Source organism: Lethenteron reissneri, chromosome 3, assembly GCF_015708825.2.
Source record: "Lethenteron reissneri isolate LAM-NWPU_2019-01 chromosome 3, ASM1570882v1, whole genome shotgun sequence".
NCBI classification, from domain to species: domain Eukaryota; kingdom Metazoa; phylum Chordata; class Hyperoartia; order Petromyzontiformes; family Petromyzontidae; genus Lethenteron; species Lethenteron reissneri.
The window spans coordinates 14877392-14897285 of NC_083781.1; the positions used below are offsets into that span (position 1 = coordinate 14877392).

Consider the following 19894-nt stretch of genomic DNA (forward strand, 5'->3'; position numbering starts at 1 on the left):
CTCATCACTGATGATCAAAATATTATTACGCGAGGAAAGAAATATTGCCGACTTTAAACAATAATAACAAATAAACTGCAGGATTAGACATGGAGAACTTTTATTTTCACGGCCAACAGCAATAGATCTTTTTATTAGAATAAAAAGAATTTAGTGGCCCATATATGGGAACGGGATTAAACGTAAAACGTCTTCACCTTACGGCCTACTGTGGAGCCGAGCGGGTTTCTTGACGCACGCATGCATCAAGACCACCCACCACCACCCCCGTGAACTTTGTATCACCGCATTCTCTCGCTTTCCCACTGTTTAAAAGTTGGGAGTGTCGCCTTATAAGCCGGTGAGTGAGTGTGTGACCAGAGTTGCATCAAGGTACAGTATTTGGTGGCGGGGAGCGATTGCGTCAGTGGTATAATTCTGTTAACTTCAACACGTGTGTGAGTGTAGTGCGCTACGCTACGAACCCAGGAACTCGAGTTCGATTATTTGAACCGGTCCTGGGCCTCCCCTAGGTCGACTCGGCCTCAAATGAGTACCTGATGTGGTGTGTAAACACCGCCACTGGGGAGACAAAGGCGGCCGGGCGTGGATGTTGGCCACCCACCCCCTCGTGTGCCGTGTCGGCCTTCATAGGTGCTACTCGCTAGCAGCACTTGCCCCTACAGTCTGTTAAAGGCTACATGGGGGACCTTTGTCTTTGTATGACTAGATTTGCATAAATGCGGTGCGACTTTCAGGAGCGTCTAATCATCAGAGGTGTGGACTCGAGTCATGTGACTTGGACTCGAGTCAGACTCGAGTCATGAATTTGATGACTTCAGACTCGACTTGGACTTGCATAACAATGACTTTGTCCCACCTCTGAGGTGTGGACTCGAGTCATGTGACTTGGACTCGAGTCAGACTCGAGTCATGAATTTGATGACTTCAGAGTCGACTTGGACTTGCATAACAATGACTTTGTCCCACCTCTGAGGTGTGGACTCGAGTCATGTGACTTGGACTCGAGTCAGACTCGAGTCATGAATTTGATGACTTCAGACTCGACTTGGACTTGCATAACAATGACTTTGTCCCACCTCTGAGGTGTGGACTCGAGTCATGTGATTTGGACTCGAGTCAGACTCGAGTCATGAATTTGATGACTTCAGACTCGACTTGGACTTGCATAACAATGACTTTGTCCCACCTCTGCTAATCATTCCTTAGAATACCGAAATATCTCTGGAGCAAGTTTTCTCCACCGAGCCCTGAACACTATCATGTCAAGTTTCAAGGGTAACTTACCCGCATTGACTGATCCGTACTGAGCACTCCACTCTCGAAGACTCGGCACCATGGGCTGATGTATACACGTGCAGTGTTTTCATTGTTTAAGTTGTGTGTTGTGTATAATGTCGTGGGAAAATATGTCACACTGGAACCAAGCGTAGAGATTTTGTTACTGGTAGGAAACCACCTGGTTCCACCAGCCCACAGGGGATTATTGTGTCCGTCCGTCCGTCCGTCGTGCATCCAAAAATGGGAGGAGTGGGGCTGGGTGGGGAGGGTTGGGCTGGGTGGAGGGTGGGAGGGGTGGGGCTGGGTGGGGAGGGGCTGGTCACCCCGTGGTGCCCTTATAAAACTCAACGTTTGACCTACTCACACCGGCTTGTGGTCGCCCTCACAGTCTGGCATATTTGCGGAATACACCACGCCGCCGTTGACCCTGGCCATTGACCGAGCAACCCAACGTTCCTACCAGCTCCCTCCGCAGGAATGTGTTTTGTCACGCTGCAGGGTGCCGGTCGCCCGGCTGGTCACGGCCTTCGGAGCGGGTTTGCCGGCGTCTCCGGATCGTACTCTTTGGTTCTTTCGGCATAGTCACGTGGGTTCGAAAAAATAAGAATAGATCACGACGTTTCGATCGCCACACAAGCAGTCGTCATCAACCCAGACGGTTTGCCCCGTATTCTTGGACAGGGAAATTGAGTTATCAGGTCCATACAGGGTACAGCCGTTTCAATGCGGGCAACATTTTTGTGTCTATTTGTTTGTGTTTCTCCCTTGTGATGGGACTTTGTAGGATAAAACTTCAGATTTCTAAGAGGCACGTGGTGACCAATAAGGTCTGAAGTTGTCTGTGGTAAGGTAGGGCACTGATAAGGGGTTGACAGGTATGGTGTACACTACACTATACACTACTATAAATACACTATACACTACACTACTATACACTATACTCTATTTTGTCAATTTGTTTGTGTTTCTCCCCTGTGATGGGACTTTGTGGGATGAACTTTGAGATTTCTAAGGGGCACGTGGTGACCAATAGGGTCTGAATTTGTAATAAGTTAGGGCACTGATAAGGGGTCACAGGTGATGCCTTCGTACGGCTGATGCAGACGCAGAGCGATAACAGCTGCGAGACGCCACTGAAATCTCGTGAATGTGAACCTGGCCAAAACCTTCAAGAGCAAAGTCTCGCGGCTCGTAACATTTGTTAAGACGTGGCACAAAATCTCAGCCTCGACGAAAGGAAACCGCCCGGGTCGGCATCGAACCTCTCTCTCCGTCGTGAATGAGAAACTGCGGGCCACCTGATCCAGACCAATCGCTTTAAACTATTGTCATCGTAGTGCGGATTTAATGTGGCGCTGCACTCTGATGTTGTAGGAGAAAACATTTATTAAAAAGTATATTTAATTAAGTAGAACGTGTTGTCTGTATTTATTTAAAGTTGCGCATTTTGATGTGACGTCACATTTCTCAAACCCCCCCCCCCCTCGTCACACATCGTCACAAATGTCTGACCCCCCCCCCCCCATAGGTGCGTGACGTCATTTATGGACGGCCCCTAACTTCTCCGATTTGCGCGTTCGTCTTGTGCCGCCGTGCGTGGTTCTGCACTCAATGAGTGGCTCGGCAACATTTAAAAAAGAAGTTGAGCCGTGGGTTTTTTCAACGCGCGTGTTTTTTTTTTGTCTTTGATCGAAATACTTGGAAAGAAACGTGCACGCGAACACGGCAGGTATACAGCAGATGACAACGCACATTCTGACTGAAACCAAATAGTTACTCTCTAAAAATACAGTTTGCCTGGACATTTTGTCGTCACCAAGACATTCAATAGTGATCCAATTGCCCGCCATATTTAATACATCATCTTCGCGTTCAATCGTATTTCAAATTCAAGTTGTTTGGTTTGTTTCTTTATTAAACGGATGCCCACCGAGGGAGCAGCCAGAAAGATCGGCATGCGGCTCCGGTAGGGCAGGGCAGGTTTGCCGAGCCCTGTGCAAGCTCGTTCGACGTTTCGCGTCGCCTTCGTTGGACGCACCCCAACGATGCCTTGCGACAAAACACATTGGAGATGACGACGACGATGCTGATGATAATGATGTCGATGATGACGACGATGCTGATGATGATGTCGATGATGACGACGACGATGCTGATGATGATGTCGATGATGACGACGGTGATACTGATGATGATGTCGATGATGACGACGATGATGCTGATGATGATGTCGATGATGACTACGACGATGCTGATGATGATGTCGATGATGACGATGACGATGCTGATAATGACGTCGATGATGACGACGGTGATGATCGCGACAGTGTCGCTGATGTAGATTATGACGACGACGATGTGGAGGCTCATCTCCATCACCGCCGCCCTCGTCCTCATTGCCAGGCTGCCATGGCGGCGTCGCTGGGCTCCTCCGCGCTGGACGCCCTCTCCTCGACCCTGATCTCGCCGTCGCTCTCCACCTGCCTCGTCTTCCTCGCCACCTTCCTGCTGCTGCTCGAGTGGCGCAAGGTCCAGCGGCCACGCGGCTTCCCGCCCGGCCCCACGGCGCTGCCCCTGCTGGGCAACCTGGGCTCCCTGCCCACGCAGGAGCCCGGCATGGCCCTCTACAAGGTGGCGAATTCCCGTGCCTCCCTTACACCACCTGTGATGGGGGCTTCATAATCACCTCCGGCGAGGTGGCTCAGAGGGTCAGACCACAGAAGTGGCACCGCTGACAGCCTTGAGTGTCGAAAAATAGGTTTGACCCTTTCTGGCAATACAACAGGTGTTAAGATGTCCAACACCGAAGCGATGCCTTTTCCAAGGAATCAGGTCTGCATTAAGCACACGTACAAGGGTAAAACCTATTCTATATTTTTTCATACTTTGATACTGGCAAAGCAGGTCCCATGACATCCTTAGTATGGTTACGTGTGACGATATAATTCCGGAGCGAACACCTGTGCGGACCGTTAGGAGATGTTGTAAGGTCACGATCCAGCTTCAGGCACCCCACACACCCATGCAAACATTAAAAAAGCTCAATGCTTGTAGAAACTATCCAATGTGTAATTCATACTAACCAATAACGTCCCTGCTACACGAGTAAACAGACTTAGTTTTGAAGTGTATCATGGGCGGTACGCACAACAGTCGAAAACACCGATAAAAATATAATAACACTTATCAATCAATCTTTATTTTTACGTGGCAATATCGCCCTGAATAGAGTGGGCATCAGTGCCACGTCACAGCAGAACGGGGACGGTGCAGGGCCCACGGGGCAACAGGCATTAACAGAGAAACTCGCCTCGCGCTCAGCCATTATCATAATCAGAATATTTATACTGGAGGAGGAATCCGATGAGCTTTCAAGCTCTTTTTCACAGATGTCCAGTAAGGGCACGTGATAAGAACGTTAGAACAACAAACAGTACTAAAACACGGCAATAGTGCAAAGTACAAGAAAGGTGAACAAATCACACAAACAAATATAACACCAAATCATCCCCATCCTACCAGGCAAAGCCCACTGAGACATTCACTTATCAGAAGCGACCTGGGCACAGATGATAGCTCAACAAAGTGGATTATCATTTGGACATTTATAGCAGCAAAATAATCGAAATACTCTGAATGCGTGTTTCTAAATGTGGAGGGAAAACCCAGAGGACCCAGAGAAAAAACATCCACGCGACCACGGGGAGAGAGAGAGACACGCAGATTCGAAATACACAGCAGCAGGCGTCAGGGTTAGGATTGTGCCAGGAGAGGAAGACAACATCTCACCCCCGTGGCGACCACTATTACCCCTAAACTAGATTCGAAGCTTTCGTGACTGCAGGAATGACTCTTTGGTTCTTTCGGTAAAGTCACGTAGAAAGAAATTAAATAATAATAGAATACGACGTTTCGATTGCAACACAAGCAACCATCATCAGGTACAAATGAATGAGAACACAAACATAGTAAACTTGGAAATGTAATGCAATACAACACAGATAATCATTGAACACAGTCGACTCACTGTGTTGTATTGCATTATATTTCCAAGTTTACTATTACCCCTAATCATATACTTACGTGGACAAACGCATGCTGGGAAGCGTTACGTAATCCGTGCATGGTTTTTCTTCGTTGGTTTTTCTGTGGCAGTTGTCAAAAGAGTACGGGGAAGTCTTCAGCATCTACCTGGGCCACACTCCTTGGGTGGTGCTCAACGGGTACGAAGCTGTATGGGACGCACTGGTGCAGCACGCTAAGGAGTTTTCAGACCGTCCGGTGATCCCCGTCATTTCTAAAGTCACCCAGCGACTGGGTAAGCAATAAACAAACACTTACAGAACATTAACATTTCATTTCACTTTGTCTGCTCAGTCACAATGTTAAAATACTACAATACGCAGTCGCGTGACCAGTGCCGGATTAAGCTAGTGCGGGGCATGTAGCATTTGTTATTAAAGGGCCCTAAATAAAAAAAACATGCAAATATTTAAACACACATGTTTAACTTGCATAGTAAAGTGATTGTATTTTTTCACTTGCTATACAGCCAGATAATACGACAAATCGCTAACCTTAAACACCCAGTCGTCGTTCATAAAAGTTGAAGGCGGTATAGTACTATAGTAATAGAGCAAGTGCAGAATCACTGAACCGGAATTGATAGCTTGAAAGCATTTAGCGCGGGGCCCTTGAAAGTGCGTTGTCCGTAGCATGTGTAGCTACTTTGCTATTAGGATAATCCGGCACATTTAACCACCAACAGCGGCAGCAAAAAAATAATAAACCTCATCAGCGTCTTAAGCTGTAGTGGGCGCTGCGGTGGTGAGATGTTAACTACCTCACCTGGTGTAAAAGACTTAGTGGGTTCGATCCCGACCCTGACGCCTGCTGTATATTTGGAGTGTGCGTGTTTTCCCCGTGGTCGTGTCGATTTTTCTCCGGGTCCTCCGGATTTTCCCTCCACATTTAGAAAGGTGCGTTTAAAGTATTTGGCTGCGATGAGTTTCCACGCGATAAGCCACTTCGTTGAGCTCTCATTTGTGGTGAGGTCGCTTCTGAGAAAGAGCTACATAGCTCAGCGGGCCTTACCTGGCAAGATAAAATAAATAGAAAAATAATAGATATTTAACCATGACCTCGTGCAACTGTTTTGACCAATGTCAAGCTTCAGCCCTAGTAGGCCTGGAAGACACAGGTCCAAACGCATGCTGTGCATTCTGACCCACTCGGTTACACTCCGTGTGGCACAAAATGTAGGTTAGAGAGGCAGCGTAATCTGTGTGTACAGTTGTCTCAAAGGTCCTGTAATTATCAGCATTCCAATCAGTTAATAAATAACTCAATTTTAAGGCAGGGAGAGGTGGTGTAACGTTCATCACATTGCAACATGAACCTGGCGACCCGAGTTCAATTACCGGCCGGCCAACGCGAATATCATTTGGCATGGCAAGTGATATCTGAACTGAGTATTCGCAAATGCAATCTCGCAAGGGAAGACAATTATGTGATCTTGTCAATGTATGTATGTTGAACTTCTTACGCACCGTACGTAGCCAACCATCCTAATTCAACAAACACGTTTGTTGAATGAAATATGGGCAAGGTGTTTTATTTATAATTCTGCAGTTGAAATATTAATTTGACGCACAGAGATGAACACAGAAACAAGCGAAAGTTAAACAAATACGTGGAGTGCTTTCCATTCTTTCATAAACAATCACTTTTGGGTCAAACTATTTTGCCTTTCAGTATTGTATGGCTTGGCTGTAATGTTGAATGAAGGTAATGGAGGTTGTTTGACCATTCTTCTCCATGTCGGTCAGTCTGAGTTCTTGAAGATGTTGGAAATTAGAAGTATAACACTGGTCAACACACTTTTTCTGGCATAAGGTATTCCAACGGTTTTAAGGTAATTGTTGGGGTGCTGATTCCAAATCTGGCATCAGTTTTTGTCTATCACATCAAGTTTTTGAGATATCAAATATTGCATTTTCAATAAAAACTGCAGAAGAAAATATTAAATAAATATGGATATCTACATAAAATGATATTATAAACACACTATCCTAAAAATACAGCACCATATTTTAACACTAAAGCAGTCACTGACTCGCAACAACTTGCAATCATAAGTGACAGAGTTAATTCGGGTAAAATCAATGAAAATGGGGTATGCCGATAGCATAAAAACGAGATGTGATAGAGCAAATCTGAGATCAGATTTGGAATCAGCACCCTGAAATTAGTCTAAAACAGCTGCAAAATTCCAGGCCAGAATTTTTTTTTTTTGACCAGTGTAATACAACCTGTGTGGTACGGGACTGCCGGTGAATCTGCGTTCTCTTCCTTGTTGTCGGCAGGGATATTAACGGCTCCGTACGACCACAGCTGGAAGCAGCAGCGGCGTTTCGCCGTCTCTACGCTGCGCAACGGCAATACGTTTCTGAAGGAGAAGATCAGCGAGGAAGTGGCATTCCTCCTCCAGACATTCCGGGAGTCCGGTGAGGGTTTTTTTTTATGTTGGACGCCCCAACGTAGAAGAATGCTACCCTCACAAACAACACGCGCACACTCTCCTGTTTGTAGCAGAGATCGTTACTCGGTGAAGTTGATGAGTCGACTAAAATTATAATTGACTAGCTGTACTACCCGGTTTCGCCCAGGACTTGGATTCACCACACCCGGCCGCCTTTGTCTCCCCAGTGGCGATGTTTGAGGCTGAGTCGACCTAGGGGAGGCCCAGGACCGGTTCAAATAATCGTCACTGGTGGTGGCCGTGAGTGGGAATTGAACTCGGGTCGCCGGGTTTGTAGCGCGGCGCGCTACCCGCTACACTACAATGCGTTACGCTTCCACGTGCGCGGGTCACGTGACAGATGTGACGTCACAGCTCACTTGCCGTGCAAAAAATAACTGCATTATTGAGCTCCCCCCTCCCCCACAAAAAAAAGTGTATTATTATAATTTTTGCATGGTGTACAGTCTGGAAAGTACCCACATGGCAAATTTGCAGTTTGTTGCATGTCGGGAAGTACGCTAAACAATTTGAACAGGCACACATAATCACAACTTTGCCTTTTATATATACTTGAGATGAGATGACTGTGTGTTGTGGCCAATTAGTCGGGGACATTTTCAAAGTTGTCAACCGCCATCGTATCCTGCCCCCCCCCCCCGTGTCGGCTTTCCGCTCTCAGGAGGCAAGACGGTTGAAAATGAATTCATGCCCATTTGTGAAAAGTGACGTTGGTTTGCCACGGTGGCTGACTGCAGGTAGGGTGGTGGATCCTACCTTCACCATTCAAAATGCCGTGTCCAACATCGTCTGCTCCATTGTCTTTGGACACCGCTTCGACTACGACGACTCGCGCTTCCGCCACTTGCTGCACCTGTTGGCTGAGAACCTGCGGCTGTTCAGTGGCTGGATTGGACAGGTGTGTCTGGAAGTTGTTGTAGGCCCAAGTGATAGCTCAACGGGGAGTGGCTTGTCGTGTGGAAATGTTAAGCAGCCAAATAACCATAGACGCGTGATGTTGATTCTAAACGTGGAGGGAAAAACCGGAGGACCCGGAGAAAAATCCACACGAACACGGGGAGAGAGATGCGCAAACTCCAAATATACAGCAGCAGGTGTCAGGGTTGGGATCAAACCCACGACCTCCTGCATACCAGGTGAGGTAGTTAACATCTCACCTGTATGAATCCTCTTATTGCACATAATAATGTCAATTACCCAAGAAAGCCTCACTGAGTCTTTCAGAAGGGTCCTGTTCTGCCCAATGGCAGGTATGGGGGTGTTGATTACACAGGAACTTTCTGATATGGTGTTGAGTTTGGTCACGTGACCAGGAAGTTACGATTTAACATTCTCTAAGCCATGAGGCAGGGTGTCAGCCATTACACAGAGTACAAAATGGAGGCACAAATAGCGTCTCAGTGAAGACAGGTGCTTCTGTTCATTGTGGGACTTTAAGAAGTATTGTCTGTAAGTTCGTTTATGTTCTTATAATACTGAGAATGCTGTTATAATGCTAGGATTACCGTTATAATGCTGTATATGCCTTTATAATGCCGTTAAATTATTATGATAAATATGAGGCCTAGTTAACAACGAAGCCTGCCACTTGCATTATTGTGAATGTTACTTGTAATTGAATAAGTCGAGTCAGAATTGTACCCATGTAACTTTAATGCGATCTTGAGAGCAAGGATGAAGAAGTATCTCATCCACAGTTCAGTGTGATGTGCAGCGTTGTACATTTAGGCTGCAGTATGGTGATTACATGATGTGACCTTATTCAACACGGTAGCTTATTCTCTTGTGTAGCTATTCAGTGCTAATGTAGGTGCCTGGTCCATCCAGGACCTATTGTTGAGTTTCATGTTATCTAAGACAATGTTATGATGCTGAAATATTAATTGTATTGATATTCCAAGTATTAACAGATGCTGTATTTTGTGCTGTGTTTCCATCAGTTTTACCTCGTTCAATTCATTAAATACTTCGGAGTCGGATGTTCACTCTGGCTCTGAATGTTAATTGAATGCGAGGTTAACTACTCGGATAGTGGTGCAACGCAGTGCACAGCCAGGCCGAGACAGGTCCTGTCTTGGGATATTTTACTTATTTGTTTAACGAGCGGCTGGCTTCTTGCGAGAGCACCTGGATAAAACCCATCGTGCGCACAAGGTGCACGATGCCTTAACACTGCCATCCCCTCGCCACACCTCACAGTGCCCAAGCCTACATCTGGCAAGTTCCTGGTGGTCGACATTGCCCAAGATATTGTGAGCGCCTCTCCATCTGCTCCACAGCTCTGCATGGTGATGCCGTGGTTAGAAAACTGCCCGGGCCCTCACCAGCGAATCTTCCGTAACGCGGACGCGTTGAGGGACTTTTATGACGAGAGCATCCAAGTTCACCGGCAGACACGGGTGGAAGGGCAGCCCCGGGACCTCATCGACGCCTACCTGGATGAGATGGAGCAGGTGAGATGCTTGACAGTAGCCAGGGATTCATTTCTCACCAAGGTATTATTGAAGTCTCCGGTGGGCTAGAGTAGGCACGTGACTGTTAGCCGTGCTGGGAGGTATTACCGTATGTGGTGTGCTGGACTGCTCAGCGCCCCGTGGTAAGGGAAGAGAGTTAGTAACTGTAACACGCGAGGCATTCCCAATGGCATTTATTGAACAGGCCACTCAATGCTGATGAGACTCAAAAATTCTAGACAGGTCCAGCTCATAAGTTAAGCCACGTAAAAAAAAGTGATTTTATTTTAATTTGTAAGAGTGGGAGAGACATTTGTTTGCCATGAAGAAGGACCATTGCCCACAATGTCGCTGACTGGATTTGTGTTTTTCTTTCTAGGCCACAGCGTTGTTGACGAAGGCTCTGAATTCGTGTCAGTTGTGCCTTTGCACCGTGCAGCATCATCACCATGCAGCATCATCAAATAATTTGAAAACCAACAAAAACATATTAGTCGCTTATAGAGATAGATTACACTGGTCAACAAAAAAACAACATTTTTTTCTGGCCTGGACTTTTGCAGCTGTTTTAGACTAATTTCAGGGTGCTGATTCCAAATCTGATCTCAGATTTGCTCTATCACATCTCGTTTTTATGCTATCGGCATACCCCATTTTCATTGATTTTACCCAAAATTAACTCTGTCACTTATGATTGCAAGTTGTTGCGAGTCAGTGACTGCTTTAGTGTTAAAATATGGTGCTGTATATTTAGGATAGTGTGTTTATAATATCATTTTATGTAGATATCCACATTTATTTAATATTTTTCTTCTGCAGTTTTTATTGAAAATGTAATATTTGATATCTCAAAAACCTGATGTGATAGACAAAAACTGATGCCAGATTTGTAATCAGCACCCCAAAATTACCTTAAAACAGTTGGAATACCTTATGACAGAAAAAGTGTGTTGACCAGTGTTATTATTATCATCATTATAGTTTAAAGGCAGCGAATGCTTGGAGACAAGCCTCTACCGCGTGTTTTACTTCTACAGGAGAGCCAAGACCAGAGCGCCTCGTCCTTCTCAGACGGAAACCTGATCAACGTGGTATCGGACCTCTTCGTCGCCGGCACTGAGACCACTGCCACCACCCTGCGCTGGGCCCTGCTCTACATGATGGCTTACCCCAGCATCCAGGGTGCGCTGTCTACCGCCCTATGTGATACACCGCGATTAACGTCGCGATTGAGACACGGTAACTTTCAGTGACGTAACACGGCCGAGGTGCGGGGAAAACAAACCAAACCGATGATTCGTTGAAAGGTTCACGGATTATAGGGTGGAGTGCTGTCCATCTCCGCGAGATGTACGGCATCTTTGAGTGGAATGCATACGTGTGGAACTTCCTTCGCACCGTACGTAGCCAATGCATGAAGAGCCCAGTGTAATGTGTTGCTACAACGCCGCCCCCACCCTTTCACCGTCGTCGTGCGGCCGTTTGCAAGATTGTGCAGCCTTTATTCGAACTCACAACTTCCGTGACCGCCGGGACCTCCGGTGCCAGAATTGCAGCCTTGGTTATTGCCAACGGCGCGTTCTTATTATTTGGCAGTACGAGTGCGAATTACTTCAACTCGCTAACCCACGCGGTTATTGCTCGCTCTCGAAGAGAGAGAACGACTCGGAGGCACGAGGAATCACAGACGAGGAGGAAAGGCCGGGTGGTGAGCCTGTGCCAATTCCTACTCTCCAAGCTCTGCGGTCCTATATATATGTTAAAGTTTTATCAGCCAATGAGATTTTAGATGTGAGAGGAAACTGGTGCACCCGGAATAAAAACCCACGTGTTGCGAGAGGGCAACAACGATGGAACAGATGGAGTCCACATCTGCTGTACCACCTTCACCTTGAAAGCCAGGGTATGTGACCACGACACTCTTGAACTATTTTTTTAAAACTATTTTTTATTTTACCAGGCAAGGCCCACTGAGATATACAGCTTTTTTTCATAAGCGACCTGCCCACAATTGACAGATCAACCAAGTGGCTTATTGTGTGGAAATTTAGAGCCGACAAATACTCTAACCGCATGTTGATTCTAAATGTGGAAGGAAAAACTGGAGGAACCGGAGAAAAATCCACGCGACCACGGGGAGAGAGAACACGCAAACTTCAAAAACAGTATACCAAAGAAAGACCCAAAGAATATGAATTCCTGCAGTCACGAAAGATATACAGCAGGCGTCGCTGCTGTTGCTACAATTTAATAGCTCAAAGAAGTGGCTCACCATGTGGAGATTCAGAGCAGCCAAATACTCACGGCAAGGGAGTTTCTCAACGTTCGTGTAGTGGGCTGTGCGTGTGCAGGTGTCATGATCCGAATTTATCAAATTTGATCAATTACTCGTAAAGAGCCAATAGCAACGTCGCCCCCTTCCCCTACCGGCAGATTAATGTGCATTTGCAGGTTTGTGCTGTGTTCACTTCATGGCACACAGGGGCAGCTGCCGTCAGGGAGTCCCCTCGGCACTCTTTAGACATGTGTTACGTTACGGGCGCAATGCGAATGCAATCTGTTTGTTGTTGTTGTTGTTGTCTTGCGTGCAGACCGTTGCCAGCGGGAGATTGATGACGTGATTGGAAGTTCCCGTGCACCAGCCATGTCTGACACGGCCTCCATGCCGTACACCGTGGCCGTGATTCACGAGGTCCAGAGGATGGCCAACGTGCTCCCAACGGGGTTCATGCACGCCACGGCCAGCGACGTCATATTCCGCGGATACCGCATTCCCAAGGTAACTCGAGCTCAAGGTACAGCCCTGCAATTCCTTGCTCACATTACTGCTGGCTAAAGAACCTCTCACTAGGACGGTGGTTCCCAACTTGTGGCCAAATTGACCACTGATTTGTGGAATTCTGGCAGTGATTTAGGTCCATTTTAATGTGGAAATGCTGTTTTTGGTCCGTTATATTTGTTTAGGCTTGACAGTGATTATTTTTATAATGTTTTATTTTTATTATTTTATTATTTCCATTCTACGTGACTTTACCGAAAGAACCAAGAATGATCCAGAGGTCCAGAAAGGTTGGAACCCACTGCACTATGACTTCTTTACGCTCCCTAAATGCTGAGTGTTGTTTCCGATCCATCCCGCAGGGCACGATCGTGATACCGAACCTGACGTCAGTTCTTTACGATGAGAACCACTGGAAAACTCCGCTCGAGTTCAACCCGGGGCACTTCCTCAACGACGCTGGCCAGTTTGTCAAGCCCGACGCCTTCCTACCCTTCTCTGCTGGTATGCGGGGAAACTTTTACGCCCTCAAAAAAATACGAATTTCTGTCACAATAACAACAAATTCACGCGACTCGCTCGAGGGGATGATGATGAATTTGTAGACGTATGAATCAATAATACTCTTATATAAGCGCTATGAGACATCTCCTTTACCAGTGGCAAAATATAGTAATAGGTTTTTACCCTTTCAACTGGTACAAAACCTTTATACAAGGCATCATGTTTGCAATAACCACAACACAAGCAGTCAAAATGCAAACAAAAAGAAAAAACGACAACGTGGTTCTACACCACAACAGCGTGGTTCTACACCACGACAACGTGGTTCTACACCACAACAACGTGGTTCTACACCACAACAACGTGGTTCTACACCACCACAACGTGGTTCTACACCACCACAACGTGGTTCTACACCACAACAACGTGGTTCTACACCACAACAACGTGGTTCTACACCACAACAACGTGGTTCTACACCACAACAACGTGGTTCTACACCACCACAACGTGGTTCTACACCACAACAACGTGGTTCTACACCACCACAACGTGGTTCTACACCACCACAACGTGGTTCTACACCACAACAACGTGGTTCTACACCACAACAACGTGGTTCTACACCACAACAACGTGGTTCTACACCACAACAACGTGGTTCTACACCACGACAGCGTGGTTCTACACCACGACAACGTGGTTCTACACCACGACAGCGTGGTTCTACACCACAACAACGTGGTTCTACACCACGACAACGTGGTTCTACACCACAACAACGTGGTTCTACACCACAACAACGTGGTTCTACACCACCACAACGTGGTTCTACACCACCACAACGTGGTTCTACACCACAACAACGTGGTTCTACACCACAACAACGTGGTTCTACACCACAACAACGTGGTTCTACACCACAACAACGTGGTTCTACACCACCACAACGTGGTTCTACACCACAACAACGTGGTTCTACACCACCACAACGTGGTTCTACACCACCACAACGTGGTTCTACACCACAACAACGTGGTTCTACACCACAACAACGTGGTTCTACACCACAACAACGTGGTTTTACACCACAACAACGTGGTTCTACACCACGACAGCGTGGTTCTACACCACGACAACGTGGTTCTACACCACGACAGCGTGGTTCTACACCACGACAACGTGGTTCTACACCACGACAGCGTGGTTCTACACCACGACAACGTGGTTCTACACCACAACAGCGTGGTTCTACACCACCACAACGTGATTCTCCACAACGTGGTTCTACACCACAACAACGTGGTTCTACACCACGTGGTTCTACACAACAACATGGTTCTCCTCTGCTGCTGGTGCCCTTGTCTCTGGCTGCGTCCCGGGCTTGTGACCTCAATGAGAACCACTTTCGTTTCATTTCGCGTCATTCGTGATAATAGCGTCCTGCAAAAATGTTGCACGTTGATGATTAGAATGTGAGAACCGAATCGCACTACCAAGCAAATGAAAATGCTGCTCGCAAGCAAAATCTAAAACAAGCGTATTATAGTAATAAGTTTTTACCCTTTCAACTGGTACAAAAACCAACACCTTTATACAAGGGATCATGTTTGCAATAACCACAACACAAACAGTCAAAATACAAACAAAAAGAAACAACTCTGATGATGATAATGATATGCACTGTCCTTGAAGTTGATTGGTCCACACCCGAGACAGCTTTTCTTAGAGCCTAGTCTCCATTGGTGTTGGACCAGATGACGCCAAAAGGCGTACAACTCAAAAACAGCGCACTGTCAGAGTATTGAGAGCTCGGGGTAAGCATTTACACTATGAGACATCTCCTTTACCAGTGGAAATATATAGTAATAGGTTCTTATATAAGCGCACAACTTTATCTATCTGTGATGAACGCTGCACTTTCCGTCGTATTCATGCAGGGGGCGCTGCAAACCTACGCGCCCCCTGCATGAACGACGGAGGAGCAAGGACAGACGTTCGATCACGTTGGAATCGATCTGCAGACGGCGGTTTTCTCGCACGGCCAGCTCCGTGTCGCCTTATCTCGATCCCGCAATCCCAAACAGATGAAAGTCCGCATCGAACCGAACCCCCAACGACGAGAGATAATTCACACGAAATGTCCTTTTCAATGAAGTCTTCCAGATGTAAAATGATATAAGCTTTTAATGAAGAAATACAATTATCTAATTCAAAACACAATACAATTCAAAGATGTTTAATTTTAAAACTTCAAAACGGAGAATCGGGTGCTTGCGTGAATGCTTCGTTCGTGTGAAATTTTTTTGTGACTTTCCTGACCGAAGGCCGTAAATGGTTGTGAGGGGCGTCGCAGGCGCCTCCGAACAACCCCTAGTTATAGAAGAATTGTTTTATGTGCAGCCCTTTTGTTAATCCACCACTGGACGAGGGCCTTCACACACCGTACGAGTCTTGTGGCCATATCTTCACCACGCTTGTCCGTGCGGGAATCTTTAAGGCCGGGGACCATAAATGTGGCAGCATAGAAGTGCAGTACAGCAATGTGTGTTTCTGCACTGCCATGTACAGCCCAACACTGAACCGTGCAGCCCTATGACAACCAGTTGGTGCATGGTGGTCACCCATTCAAGCACTATCCAGGCTCAACACCGCTCAGCAAGCTAATTACTGTAATTGACATTTAACAATTTACCTACCCCCCCCTCCCCCCCCCCCCCATTATTTAAAAAGATGGTTACGGTTTATGTCCGTGTTGCAATTAAAAATCTAAATAAATAAATAAAAGTCACCATCTTTTTTGTAATGTTCATGTAGTTGTGTTTGCTTCATGAGCTTGAACATTACACGGGCATACCAGTTGCACATATTTATAATGGGTAACAAAAAAGACATTGATTGTTTCGCACGCAATTTGATTGCGGGCATTGTGATCCGTAGCGGTCGACATTGATTCACGTTCACGTTACACAGGGCCCCGCGTGTGTCTGGGAGAGAATTTGGCCAAGATGGAGATCTTCCTCTTCTTCACATCGCTGATGCGGCGTTTCCAGTTCTACTGGCCTGACCCGGAGTCCCAGCCCTGCCTGGCTGCCGCTATCGGAGCCTCGCGCTCCCCGCAGTCCTACCAGTTGGGCATTCGGCAGCGTCCCGACAAGTGAGCCGCCCTGGCGTGCGGTGGCCACAGGGAGAACGGAGCCTCCACGCTGTCATCAACGACAGCGACGACCCAAAACAGTCGTGGGCGTGATTGTGTAGAATGTGATCAATTAAATAAGCACCTCCTTCACATTTGTCCCTCTACTTTGAAAATATAAAATATTTTTACAAGCCACTCCGGGCTTGGCAATCGAAGAACCGCGGGGAGTGTTCGTAACTCGGATGGTGGCGCCACGGTGGCTATGAGATGTTCACTACCTCGCCTGGTATACAGGAGGTCGTGGGTTCGATCACGACCCTGACGCCTGTTGTATAATTGGAGTTTGCGGAGTCTCTTTCTCATCATCATCACGGTGGCTATGAGATGTTAACTACCTCGCCTGGTATACAGGAAGTCGTGGGTTCGATCACGACCCTGACGCCTGCTGTTTAATTAGAGTTTCCGTGTCTCTCCCTGTGGTCGAGTGGAGTTTTTTCCGTATCCTCCGGTTTTCCCCTCCACATTTAGAATCGACATCACGCATTTAGAGTATATTTGGCTGCTACAAATTGCCACATGACAAGCCACTTCGTTGATTTATCACTTGTGGCCAGGACGCTTCCGAAAACGAGCTACACAGCTCAGTGGGCCTTACCTGGCAAAATAAAAAGTTTAGTTTTTACATTCTCGCCACCCACGTGACATCAGCGATGGCGATGAGGTCACTGGGACGATATCAAGCGCCTACAGCTCACCAACCCCAAGAATCAGATTCATCATATGTATTTATACTGGAGAAATCCGATGAGCTATGAAGCTCTATTTGAAGGGGAAAGGCAGGAAAGGGTTCACCTCTTCAATGAAAACGCACGAAACTGTTAAACACGTGTCAGGTAACTCGCCAATAAATTAATGCGATCTGCGTTCATAGAGGCGGTTCAAGTGAAGATTGTGATCAGCGTGTGCGCGTGCCCGCGTGTTCCTCGTGTGCCCGTAATCAACCCACACGTGGCTCTATCCAAGGGGCACAGCGTAGCACGTGCTACTATCACAGTAGTAGCACGTGCTACTATCGCAGTAGTAGCAACGAATAATGAATGTCTCCCGTGCTGTGTCGATATATATACACGACTGGACATCTGTGCATCAAGAGCTTCACAGCTCATCGGATTCCTGCAGAATAAAGATTCAGATTTTGAGAACTGGCTCTTGGTCTGCTACAGGTCGGGCACCCCTGCCCCCCAGCTACGACCAGCCCTACCCGTATCACTACCCCTATCACTACCCCTAGCCTAACCCCTATCACTACCCCTATCACTACCCCAACCCCTATCACTACCCCAACCCCTATCACTACCCCAACCCCTATCACTACCCCAACCCCTATCACTACCCCAACCCCTATACCTATCACGACCCTATCACTACTACTATCACTACCCCAACCCCTATCACTACCCCAACCCCTATCACTACCCCAACCCCTACCCCTATCACGACCCTATCACTACTACTATCACGACCCCTATCACTACCCCTATCACTACTATCGCGACCCTATCACGACCCCTATCATAGGGGTTAGGGTAGGGGTACCAGGCGAACCCCCTCGTACGCACAAAGCCGCGTGGTGCTGGACGACACCGCACAATCCCCCCAAGCCGCCTCCATCTGGCAAGTCCCTGCTGGGCACAATGGTGCAGGGCTCCAGAAAAGTTGGGAACCACTGCCACGGAGAAAGAGGGCGCCCAGACCCGGTTCAGTTGATCACTCGCCACTGACATTATCAGACGCCGTGCCATCTCTTAAGAGTCAATGTGGCTTTAATTTTGATGTTTTACCTACGTGACTTTACCGAAAAAACCTAAGAATATGATTCCTTGCAGTCACGAAAGCTTCAAATCTAGAATTGAGAGGTGGCATTTGTTCCCCGTGTAGGTTCGATGCAAAACACTCCCAGAATTGCATTTCATAATTCACCCGCTCAAGCCGGGTACACAATCACACCAAGGGAGAGTTAACGGTGTTACTTCACCGAACCGCCAGTCTCTCCTCCGCAAAGGGTTGTGAGCAACACACGCCGGCAAACATCATCGGCACGCACGGTGGTCCTGGCATCGCCAGTGCGCACCACTCAGGGACGTTTAACGGTTGACTGTCCAGTTCACCCAGCCTCCACTTCACATCTGGGTTTCTACTGCTGCAGCAGAGGTAGCATCGATACAAATTTGGCGCCAAAACCCGTCCCGTTGCAGCCGATTGGCCGGTGCAGGGGGAGTGGTGATGTAATCCCTAGCAACCACTGATGTGCGCTCACGTTTGCGATTGCACTGGGACGTGGCGCAGACACCTCCACTCCGGGGGTTTTGCACCACGCGGTTTCGGAGCGTACTCGCATCGCTCCCCAGTAGGATTCATGTAGTTTTTTTTCTGTACTTAGTTCAGAATCAGAATCATAACATGAATTTATACTGGAGGAATCCGTCCGATGAACTATAAAGCTCGTTTTCACATATGTCCAGTAGGGGCGGGTAAGAGCATTGCAACACAGTACAAAAACACGATCGAAGTGCAAAGTACAAAAGTTGTAAACAAATCACCCAAAACAGAAACAAATAAAACACTAAACCATCCCCATCCTACCAGGCAAAGTCCACTGAGATATCAATTTATTTTTCAAAAGCGACCTGGCCACAAAATGATAGCTCCACAAAATGTCTTGTCATTTGGACAATGCTATAGCAACAAAATAATCGAAATAGTTTAAACTCAATATAACCTGAATAGTTCCCTGGAGAGCACGGCCATGGTTGCGATTACTCGCTCCGTATTCCTCTTGATGGAGAGCTACAACAATTTGTCAACGAATAATACGTTTGAGCCGTAAAATAAATGTTTGTCATTCTGCTTTGAATTCGTGAACTAATATATTAAGTGTCTGTGTAAACATTTCCATGCACTCGGGCTTAATTCCTCACTCGAGCAAGGATTATGGGCCTAACACACTGCCATGCCACTGTTGTACAGCACAAGGTACTCCTATCCGCAATAATAATTATAATTATTTGTGGAGGGAAGCAACACTGAGTCGTGTAACTCAATTATTTTACAGGAAGTTCCTGCATTAGATTAAAACATTTTAAAGAAGTTTTCAGCCAATATATATTTTTACAAATCGGAGGAAACCAGAGCGCCTG

General features: G+C 46.9%; 1 protein-coding gene across 4 annotated transcripts; it reads left to right on the forward strand.

Annotated features, from left to right (window-relative positions):
• Positions 1 to 174: 174 nt before the first annotated feature.
• Positions 175 to 17988, forward strand: LOC133347328 (cytochrome P450 2F2-like). Of its 4 annotated transcripts, XM_061559521.1 has the most exons (11): positions 175 to 340; positions 2066 to 2156; positions 3685 to 3912; positions 5437 to 5599; positions 7647 to 7787; positions 8560 to 8720; positions 10102 to 10275; positions 11313 to 11457; positions 12867 to 13054; positions 13417 to 13558; positions 16532 to 17988. In XM_061559521.1, the coding sequence occupies exons 3-11, from the start codon at positions 3691 to 3693 to the stop codon at positions 16717 to 16719; spliced, it is 1524 nt and encodes a 507-aa protein (XP_061415505.1). In that variant the 5' UTR covers positions 175 to 340; positions 2066 to 2156; positions 3685 to 3690; the 3' UTR covers positions 16720 to 17988. The 4 variants fall into 4 exon arrangements, with proteins under 4 accessions (XP_061415505.1, XP_061415513.1, XP_061415495.1 ...); XM_061559529.1 differs by lacking the exon at positions 2066 to 2156 and having other exon boundaries at positions 3609 to 3912; XM_061559511.1 differs by lacking the exon at positions 2066 to 2156 and having other exon boundaries at positions 178 to 340.
• Positions 17989 to 19894: the final 1906 nt, after the last annotated feature.

What these genes read in the sequence shown, in the direction of transcription:
- LOC133347328 (XM_061559521.1), top strand. Translation starts at nt 3,691, where the DNA reads ATGGCGGCGTCGCTGGGCTCCTCCGCGCTGGACGCCCTCTCCTCGACC. An exon ending in TAAAGTCACCCAGCGACTGG is followed by an intron (nt 5,600 to 7,646) that starts GTAAGCAATAAA and finishes TGTTGTCGGCAG; the next exon opens with GGATATTAACGGCTCCGTAC. An exon ending in TCAGTGGCTGGATTGGACAG is followed by an intron (nt 8,721 to 10,101) that starts GTGTGTCTGGAA and finishes TCTGCTCCACAG; the next exon opens with CTCTGCATGGTGATGCCGTG.